Here is a 10,731-nt window from a genome sequence, read left to right as displayed (position 1 = left end):
GTCTCTCATAGTGTCCATTTCACTTAGCAGCAACAACAACAAGAGACTAGAACCTGAGGTGCCAGTGCCGCAGATGGAGGATTAGTCTAATGAGCCATGGCACCAGAGATTTTTTTCATCTAAAATTTTTTTTCATCTAAAATTCTATTTTTCATCTAAAAATTCTATTTCTACTGAATACCATACCCTTCCTACCATTCATAACTACCCTTCTAATTTATGCTTCTTGTATTCTATTTTTTTAAAGATTTATTTATTTTATTTGAAAGTCAGAGTTACACAGAGAGAAGAGAGGCAGAGAGAGAGAGTTCTTCCATCTGAGGGTTCACCCCCCAATTGGTTGCAATGACCAGGACTGCGCCAGTTCAAAGCCAAAAGCCAGGAGCTTCCTCCAGGCCTCCCACATGGGTGCAGGGGCACAAGGACTTGTGCCATCTTCTACTGCTTTCCCAGGCCATAGCAGAGAACTGCATCAAAAGAGGAGCAGCTGATGGCTGGCACCGTGGCTCAATAGGCTAATCCTCTGCCTGTGGCACTGGCACACTGGATTCTAGTCCCAGTCAGAGCAACAGATTCTGTCCCCGGTTGCTCCTCTTCCAGTCCTGCTCTCTGCTGTGGCCCTAGAGTGCAGTGGAGGATGGCCCAAGTGCTTGGTCCCTGCAGCCACATGGGAGACCAGGAGAAGCACCTGGCTCCTGGCTTCAGATCGGTGTGGTGCACCGGCCACAGCACACTGGCCGCAGTGGCCACTGGGGGATGAACCAACAGAAAAAAGGAAGACCTTTCTCTCTGTCTCTCTCTCTCTCTCACTGTCCACTCTGCCTATCAAAAAAAAAAAAAAAAAGAGGAGCAGCCGGGACTAGAGCTGGCACCTGAATGGGATGCTGGCACTTCAGGCCAGGGCATTAACCCACTGAGCCACAGCACTGGCCTCTCATATTCTACTTTTTTAAAAAAAAGATTTACTTAATTGAAAGACAGAGTTACAGAGATAGGTAGAGCCAGAGAGCGATCTTCCATCCACTGGTTCACTCCCCAAATGACCACAATGACCAGAGCTGAGCCAGTCTGAAGCCAGGAGCCACAAGGTTCTTCCAGATCTCCCACACAGGTGCAGGGGCCCAAGGACTTGGGCCATCTTCTACTGCTTTCCCAGGCCATAACAGAGAGCTGGGTCAGAAGTGGAGTAGCCAGGATTCGAAGAGGCACCCATATGACATTGCCAACACTGCAGGTGGGGCTTTAAACCACTGCACTACAGCACTGGCCTCTCTGACTACTTTAAATACTTCATATGTTGGAATCTTACAGTATTTGTCCTTGGAGACTGATGTTTGTGGTTAATTTCACTTAGAAAAATAACCTTACTGTTCATCCATGTCACAGGATTTTCTTTTCTCTGTGCCTGGATAACTTTCCACTGTTAGTGCAGGCCACACTACAAGTCTTGGCTACAGTGAATTATGCTGTGGCAAACAGAGCTAATACTTAATTTATATTGAACTTTCAATACCTTTAGATATATAATCAGAACTGAGATTATCAGATCATATAAAAATTTTATTTTCAATGTAATGAAGAACATTCTACCATTTTCTGTGGTGGTTGCATCATTTTACATTACCACCGACACTGTACATGTACCTGAAAATCTTTATATCTTCATCAGATTATGCACCTGGGGTTTTTTGTTTGTTTGTTTTTAAAGAACAGGAGCAGGAGGTAGTATTGGCCATTACCAGGCCATGGTTATGAAGATCTCTCTCCACTTGCACTCAAGGTGAATCAGCATTGGGCTTCATTGTCAATGTGGTGAAATTGCCCATCACCCAGGGAGAAGTGTATGACTCTGTTAAGTACATTTTCAACTTCCTGCAGTGGTTCTAAAGCCAGGTCTGGAGGTATCATAATCCCATCTGGCTATCAATAGTTTTTGTTCCAGGTAACTTTCTGTTAACAAGGTCAAGCACAGATTTCTGTCTGAACATTTCTCTAGCTTAGGATTCACATAAAAGATGAGTGCCAGCACATTTCTCTTCCCATTCTGCCTGCCATGACCTAGAGTGTAGATCTAACAGGCTGACCCAGATTTTAACTCTTCCAATAAATTGTTCCTAGATGGGACAGGACAGCCTACATGAGGCTCCCAAAAATACCCACAAAAGGGGAAGTAGTGTTGCAATGCTCAAGTGGGATCAGAGTGGTGACCTTGCCTAGAGTTTCCTTCTTAGGGACAACCCATGTCACCATGGGATCCTTCCTGCCCAAATGCCCAAGGTATCAATAGCAAGAGCTGAGCCAATATCTCAGTTATAAAGTATTCACATCCAGGATTTCTTGAGGCTGGGCCCCTGGAAAGTCAGGACAGAGCAGCAGAACAGATGGCTTTTCCCAGTGGGGCTTCAGCAAAGAAAGCTTAGACACCCTGAGTTCGAGGTTCTATTGTAGACTTTCATCAAGAAATTGATTTCATTTCTTGGGATCCACTTTCATGGGATTCCTCAGCAGAAAAGACCTCTCCAAAGTCTCATCCTCCATCTGCCTCAGGCCATGTCCATAATCACACACATGTATGCCACATAGCCCAAACTGAAAACCCCAGGGAGTGCCTGGGTACAATCAGGACCCAGCTTTGCAGAGGCAATCTGAGTTCCAAGAGGGTTCCCTCTACCCTCTCAGTTATGTGACCCTGAAATATCACCATACCTCCTAAAGACTCTGTAGCCTGAGCAATGGCAAGAAGAATGGCAGTTACTGGGAGTTGGTGGTGGTGGAATTGTAAAAACGTTCATTCAATGTGTAGAGAGTTTCAGTCTCATAAGGAAAAACAGTTCTGAATATTGGGCCCACAGCAATGTGCATATATTCAACACTACTCAACCATACCTTAACAATGCTTAAGATGATAAAATTCATCAGCTATATTTTTTTGTCAGGACTACAATTACAGTACATTTTAAAAGTGGTCAAATAGGGGCTAGACCTGTGGCACAACAGGTTAAAGCCCTGGCCTGTAATGTCAGCATCCAACAAGGGTGCTGGTTCAAGTCCTGGGGGCTCCACTTCCCATCCAACTCTCTGCTAATATGCCTGGGAAAGCAGAGGAAGATGGTCCAAATACTTGGGCCCCTGCACCCACATGGGGGACCTGGAAGAAACTCCTGGCTCCTGGATTCAGATTGGCTCAGTCAGCCCATTGTGGACATTTGGGGAGTGAACCAGCAGATGAAGATCTCTGTCTCTACCTGTATTTCTCTAACTCTGCCTTTCAAATAAACAACACAGATCTTTAAAAAAAAAGTGGATGTGAAAAGAAGTAGCCAAATACACATCTCATAAAAGTTAATATGTTATGAGAGCGGCAAGATGGCGGAATAGGCAGGGAGCACACTATTAGTCTGGGGGAGAGACAGTTTAATATAAGTGGAGATACTGCAGGGTCAAGGAAGAGTAGGGGATGAATCAGCAGAGGAAACGCTTCTGGAACTAGTGATTCACAGTGGACCTGCGTAGAGAGCGTGGGAGTCCAAGTTTGGGACACCAGCGGCAGACTCAACACACCAGCGCTGGAACGCAAGGTGAGCCGAACCTCAATAGCCCGAGACACCAGCGGGCAAACGGAAAGAGGAGGCTAGAGGGAACGAGGCTTGAAACTTCGTGGGGAAAAATTCACCAGGCTAACTAGAAGAGAGAGAGGAAAAAAATAAAAAAAAGTAACCGATACGGACAAAAGTTTCTCTCTCTCCGCTCACCTCTCAAAGGCGAGCAAGACAGAGCAGGCGCCATTTTGGACATATGTCATAAGCAGGGCGACCTCAGGTCTGCACCAGCCCTGAGCCTAGCAGAAAAACCTGACTCTGGGGGGAGGGGTGAAATAACAGGAGATTAGCATCTAACTTGGCAACCCAGTGGGAGACTGCAGGAGAATTGGAGCCCACACTGAGGGCAGCAGCGATTCCCTGAGTGTTCCTTGGGAAAGAGCTTCCGATCTCTGGCTCCTGTGGGTATATCATGTGCCTGCTAACTACCTCCAATTACATTCAGCTGTGCGGAATTACTTCCCTTTTGAATAAAAAAAAAAAAGAAAGAGAGATTTACCACACCTAACCTGGGAGTGTCATATTTTGACACACCCTCAGCCCTGAGGAACCAAACACAGCTCTCAGTCCACACTCATCTCAAGCCTCTAAGGCTCCACCAAAAGCAGACAGTCCACTTAATATAGAGCCATAGTGTAACAAGAAAAAACACCACAGTGAAGAAACCAAATATCTCCAACATGCCAAACAACAAACGCAAAAACCAAGCTAACAAGAACAAGGAACACACTATGATGCCCCCAAATGAAAAAGACACCCCAATTCAAGATTATGAAGATGATGAGATCGAAGAAATGCAAGAAGCAGATCTCAAAAAATTGATAAGAACATTAAGAAGTTCTCAAAAACAAATTCTTGAACTACAGAAATCCTTAATGGACAAGATAGAAAATCTCTCTCGTGAAAATGAAATATTAAGGAGGAATCAAAATGAAATGAAACAACTAGTGGAACAAGAAACGGTGATAGTGATGAGAAATCATAATGAAATGAAGAATTCAATAGATCAAATGACAAACACATTAGAGAGCCTTAAAAACAGAATGGGTGAAGCAGAAGAGAGAATATCAGACTTAGAAGACAGAGAACAGGAAAGGAAACAGGCAAACCAAAAGAAAGAAGAAGAAATTAGAAATCTAAAAAATATTGTCGGGAATCTACAGGATTCTATTAAAAAACCCAACATTCGGGTTCTAGGAGTTCCTGAAGGCATGGAGAGGGAGAAAGAATTAGAAGGCATTTTAAGTGAGATACTAGCAGAAAATTTCCTAGGTTTGGAGAAGGACAGAGGCATCTTAGTACAGGAAGCTTATAGAACCCCTAATAAACATGACCAAAAGAGATCCTCACCACGACATGTTGTAATCAAACTCACCACAGTGAAACACAAAGAAAAGATCCTAAAAGGTGCAAGAGAGAAATGCCAGATTACTCTCAGAGGATCTCCAATTAGACTCACAGCTGACTTCTCATCAGAAACCCTACAAGCTAGAAGCGAATGGCGAGACATAGCCCAGGTACTAAGAGAGAAAAACTGCTAGCCCAGAATACTATATCCAGCAAAGCTCTCTTTTTGAATGAATGTGAATTTAAGACTTTTCACAGCAAACAGAAACTGAAAGAATTTGTTGCCACTCATCCTGCCCTGCAAAAGATGCTTAAAGATGTGTTACACACAGAAACACAGAAACATGGCCACCAATATGAAAGAAGGTAAAGGAAGGAAACCTCACAGCAAAAGATCACAGGAAGCTCAATTTCTCTTTGACATAGAATTAAACTCTGATGCTCTGTTAAATCAATGTGTTAAAGTAATCTATTATGTTCTGTTGATGTCTGTTAAATTCTAATTGTTCAAAAACAGCTGAATTTTTATAAAGAGCTATGGGTTATTTAAATATGTGCTTATTTTCAAAGATTTGAATAATCACCTTGTAACAAAGATCAAATTTGGTCTATGTTATGTCATGATTTTAAGGAATCTTATTTCAACCAGATATTTTGGATTTTGAGCCTTCTTGGCATTCTTGACAGGCATTCAAAAAATCAAAGTTTCAAACAATCTGGTCTCTAAAATTTCCAGTAAATCTTGGACTTTGCTTTTTCCAGTTTCGGCCCAACTGAAAAAATCGAAGGACCTATGTCTCTCATCTTATAGAGACACCAACTAATCAGTCTATTTGGATTATATTAGAAATACTGTCAAGATGTGATGTGGTACTAAATTTTAAGTTTCTATAATGGAAAATGCTATTAATACAAATGTTTGAGAATTAAAAAGTCTAATGATCTTGTGTTACTAGACATGATAGTTATCTTAATGAGAAAGCCCCAGAAGCCTAAAGGGTTAAATACTTGTAAAATCCTACAGGTGCTTTCAAAAATACTGTGAAGTAAGCAAGTGCCTCTTGTTGGTTGATGAGTTTATAATTTTAAACATGGCGACTTAAAGTCTTTTGTCATCCATAGTTTTATATATGATGTGCTGCTCATAAAACTAAAGCGTTGTTGGTTCTGTGTTTAGCTGTCCTCCTATAGGTTCCTATGGACTTTTTCGAGCCACTTCTATTGTATTCAGTACTTTGGGATGGCTCTGTAAACAGATGAAACCAATAATGTATTAACAGTACCAACTAAGAGAAAGTATGGTTAACTGAGGTTACTAAAAACAAAAAGCAATTCAAATCAATTGGCAATCTACAAAAAGAGTTAAAGATTTTAAAAGCTATTATTAAAATTGCTATATTGGTCTACTATGCTATGTTATATGTATGTACATATTGCATGTCCACATGGGGAAATTTTATTAAGAGTTTTATTTTAAATGGCTTATAGATAAGATTGTCCATAAATTTAAGCTGCTAAAATCAATCAAAGATACATTTTAATTTGTGTGACCTGAATCTGTGTATCATGTTTTAAACGTGTTGGTAGAAAGAAACTAAAAACATTTTATATGGTTGTGCTTCAGTTTACTGGCTAAACAAACTACACCATGTTAGATATTTAAGAGGTGTTTTCAAATACATGATTCTTAAAATTTATAGAAGGCATTGGACCTTCTGGTAAATGTTTTCTTAAGTTGTTATATAATGGTTGAAACGGTTTGCTAAGTATTCATGTGATATTGCTATTGTCAGCAAGCGATCTAGGACTTGCTCCCTCATTTCTCTATTCTAAGCCCAACTTGTTCTTTCATTTCTCTATTCTCTTTGAGGTAGGAAACTAATTCTATTATGAAGGAATCTGTAGGATGCACAATTTAATCTTTAAACCTTATCAAAGAGATGGCTAACATTTTTCTGTAATAGCATAGCCAAAATAAGAACTTAAATAATAATCTCACAGCTAGATTCTCTTCGCCATCAGCGAAGTATACAGTAAGTAGAAACAACCTCCCTTTCAGACCAAAGGGAAAGAAAGTTTTAAAGTGAGAATATAATTTTCCTCATGGGCATTGTCTACCTTAGAAAAACTACTACAGAACATGCCTGTGACTATAGACTTGTAGTTCAGGCCACCGAAGATTAGAGATGGGACTTGGGCACTCCCTTGACTTGCATCCTCTGGTCTGCTTTAACACAAACCAGGAGGAAAAGAAAGCTCGGCATCAGAAGCAATGGGTGGCAGGCCTATTAATGGCTGATCTGTACAGTGATCTGCCCTCAAGGAGACCCAACAGGCCAGTCCACTGCAGTGGCTTTCAATGTGGTAAGCCTGGGCTTCAGCAGAAGTCAGCTTGTGAAGAGCCCTGGCAGCTCTGCCAAGAGTTGGATCACTGGAAATGGACCTGCCCTGGAGTCGAAGGATGCCCAGGTCAGAGCCACAGATCTTATTGGCTCTAAGCTGAAAAGCCCTTCACTCAGCCCAACTTCCAAAGTGACCCCTGCAGCTGAGGGGATGGTCAAGTAGGGTCAGCAACATTGCAGGCAGAACTGTAAATTTCTTGTTAGAGATGCCACCTGCCTTTACCTGGCCAGCTCTCCTCCCAGGCCAGCCAAGTAATGAAAGTCAACAGAGTGCCTTCCCCTAGGAGGTTCACACCTCCCTTAGGATATACCCCTTGTGAAGAGATAGATAGGTCTGGGCCTCTGAATTTACAAGGCCTAAAGCCCACCAGATTATTATCAAGCCCCTTCTGTCAGGTTCTATTTGCCTCTCAATCAGAAAAATTACTTGTAGCTTAGACAGCACCTTTCTTAGCTCCTCTAATAATGACTCTGTCCTTTGTTCTGGGCCCTGTCTAGTGCACATGGGCCTCATTCCTTTGTATTCATAACCTCTACTCTACCACCAATGGCTCTACTCCCAGCCTGTGTGTACTGATGGTCCTCTTCCCCACTTAATGCTGTATAATTGTTCAAACCTGGTAAATGCCACTCTTAGGATCATTGGTTACTATCTTCACTCTGTCTTTTATGACCTTGTCTAAATATGATCAGAGTCGGCAAACTTGGAAGGCTTCCATAGCCTTGGCAACTCATGACGAGAGCCTAGGATGGTTACTGGCGCCATAAACTAGAGTGTCAATTTGTTGGGTCAACAACAGGAGCCACTGTGCACTTGCTCCTCATGTGGGATCTCTGTCCTTAATGTGCTGTACATTGTGATTTAATGCTATCACTAGTACTCAAACAGTATGTTTCACTTTGTGTTTCTAGGTGGGTGCAAACTGTTGAAATCTTTATACTAAATTGATCTTCTGTATATAAAGAGAATTGAAAATGAATCTTGATGCAAATGGAAGGGGAGAGGGAGCGGGAGAGGGGAGGGTTGTGGGTGGGAGGGAAGTTATGGGAGGGGGAAGCCATTGTAATCCATAAGCTTTACACTGGCAATTTATATTCATTAAATAAAAGTTAAAAAAAAAGTTAATATGTTATGTTTTCTCAGAAGTGCAGTTAATACTTACTAATTTAGTACATTATCTTATATTTGCCCATTTTCATTACAATAACATTCCTGATTCCATTTTGCCGAGTTGCTATGTCATTTTTTTTTTGAAATAGGAATCAGATGCCTTCCTCTCTCACTGAAGACACTGATGACAGAGTGCAGAAGCCATGTTCAAGGTGGGTGTGGCCTGGGTTTCCTCCCTCCTGGCTGTGTTTGAGGGAGACATAATTTGGTCACCCCTGGGCATCTTACACTAAGTGGAAGCAGGTGTGCCTTGTGCTGAACAGAGAGACAGTGTGTCCACAGCCAGGGCTAGATCCTGGGGCCTGTGCATTCCCTCATAAAATGTGCACACTTGAGCCCCAATTCCTCATGCACCAACAATGCCACAGCAGGAAGAACAAGCATGACCCTTGCCCCTGCAGCAGGAGCTAGTTCTAACCTCACTTACCACTTGCACTGACAGGTGGGATGGATCACTCCCTGAAGAAATCATTGGATGATGCTCTCAGTAGAAGACATGGATTTTTGCCAGGAAAAAGCATCAGAGTTTGAGGATCATGCAAGTCCAATCCCATTTCTACATAACAAAATGTTTTTTCTATTGTGTTTCTTTGGAGTAGAAGTTTTCTATTTGTTTTTTTTTTTAATTCACCATTTCTTTTTTCCCTTGTGAGTATATTTATGTGTCCACACTTGCACATGCTCACTGCACAACAGGGAGGGAAGTCAAGACGGAAAGGACAGGAAGCATCCAGGAGGCACTGGCATGGGGGAGGAGAAGGGACAAAGAGGGTGTCTGTCCCCACCCGGGCCCCCACCACCTCCTAACCAGGAGGTTGACCTGGAGCTGCAAGAACAGGAAGTGCTTACTCTGACTTGGAGGAAAGTTTCAAAGTGCAGTAATCTCCTTTACAAAAAGCCTCTTCCCTCCGCACTCTGCCCCTCGATGAAGCCCAGCTCCCTGCACAGGCTGTCCTTGAGGCTTTGGCAGGACAATGTCATGGGGAAGGGCTCTGGACCACAAGGGCTTAGGCATAGTGGCTGCCGGGCATCAGGGAGTGGTCCCCTCTGTGGTCCATCTGGTCCTGCAAGTGGGCAAGCTCAGCCAGCTCACTGAGCTCCTGGAACTGTCGGTCTGTCTTGTGCCTGACCAGTGAGTGGTAAAAGTGGACAGCAAAGACGATGAAGACCAGGCCAAAGGGCACCATGATGGTGGTGGATGCAATGGCTGCTGCCTGGCCCAGGGTGATGCCAATCTCGCTGCTGTTGTTGGAGGCCGCACCACCAGCTGGGGGCTTGCTGGTAGGGCTTGGCTGCCCCCGGCTGCTTCTTGAGGGGCAAGAACTTGACCCAGCAGAGCAGCACGACCTCGGCCAGGAAAAGCAGCGTGCCGATGACGGTGGAGAAGGCCCAGGCCAGCTCGATGTGGCGATGCATGCGGTCGTGGAGCGACTCCTTGACGGAGTTGAGGTTGTCGACGTTGCTGACAGCCTCAATGTTGGGCAGGATGCAGGTGCTGATCATGAGTGCAAACAGGTGCACGGCCACCAGCACCGTGGTGCAGGCACTGAAGGTGATGAGCAGCCCCGGTGGATAGTCGTGCTCAGTGTCCAGCTGCACCTCCACCATGGCCACCATGGCTAAGCCAGACAGCAGAGCCGAGGTCCGGCTGGAGGCTTTGAGCTTGGCACTGCTCAAGTAGAGCTTACGCCAGGACAGCGCCTGCATCGAGTGTTCGTTGAGGCTCATCACCTCGGAGTAACCCTGGCCGATCAAGTCCGGGTAGCTGACTGCTGGCAGCGGCGGCAGTGGGGACCCTGGGGACTCCCCATCCCCACTGCGGCAGTTCCGGCAGCTGCCGCTAGTGGTACTGCCGCTGCTGAGGGGAAGCTCGGGATTGTTGCTGCTCTGGGGCAGGCGGGCTCCGGATGCATGGAGCACGCTGCAAAGGCGTGGGCCGGCTCCGGAGCCTGGAAGGCAGTGGCCCCCGCCCCCCACGAGGGCCCGGCCCTTATTCACCATTTTCTACATCTTGAAAATTTATTGATTCTTCTTCATTGTTCTATGTGTTTTTTGAATTCCTTATTTTGTTCCCATATTATTATTGATAATCTTGAGTGTTCCTCTGTGTACTTTTCCAGGTTGAACAACATGTATACCCAACCTCAGAACACTAGAAAATATAAGCAAATGTTGAGAACTCTGAAGGGATAAACAGCAATAGAACAAACGT

The 10,731-nt window shown here is 44.1% G+C and overlaps 1 protein-coding gene across 1 annotated transcript; it reads right to left on the bottom strand.

The window, feature by feature from the left end:
- Positions 1 to 9,526: 9,526 nt before the first annotated feature.
- Positions 9,527 to 10,432, bottom strand: LOC133755281 (calcium release-activated calcium channel protein 1-like). The gene is given in 3 exon segments (XM_062185451.1): positions 9,527 to 9,817; positions 9,819 to 10,414; positions 10,417 to 10,432. Coding segments are annotated over 3 exon segments (903 nt in total).
- Between the last annotated feature and the right edge of the window lie 299 nt (positions 10,433 to 10,731).

Source organism: Lepus europaeus, unplaced genomic scaffold, assembly GCF_033115175.1.
Source record: "Lepus europaeus isolate LE1 unplaced genomic scaffold, mLepTim1.pri SCAFFOLD_3_1, whole genome shotgun sequence".
In the NCBI taxonomy this organism is placed as follows: domain Eukaryota; kingdom Metazoa; phylum Chordata; class Mammalia; order Lagomorpha; family Leporidae; genus Lepus; species Lepus europaeus.
Note: the sequence above shows the minus strand (reverse complement) of the source record. Positions and strands in the feature narration are given on the sequence as shown.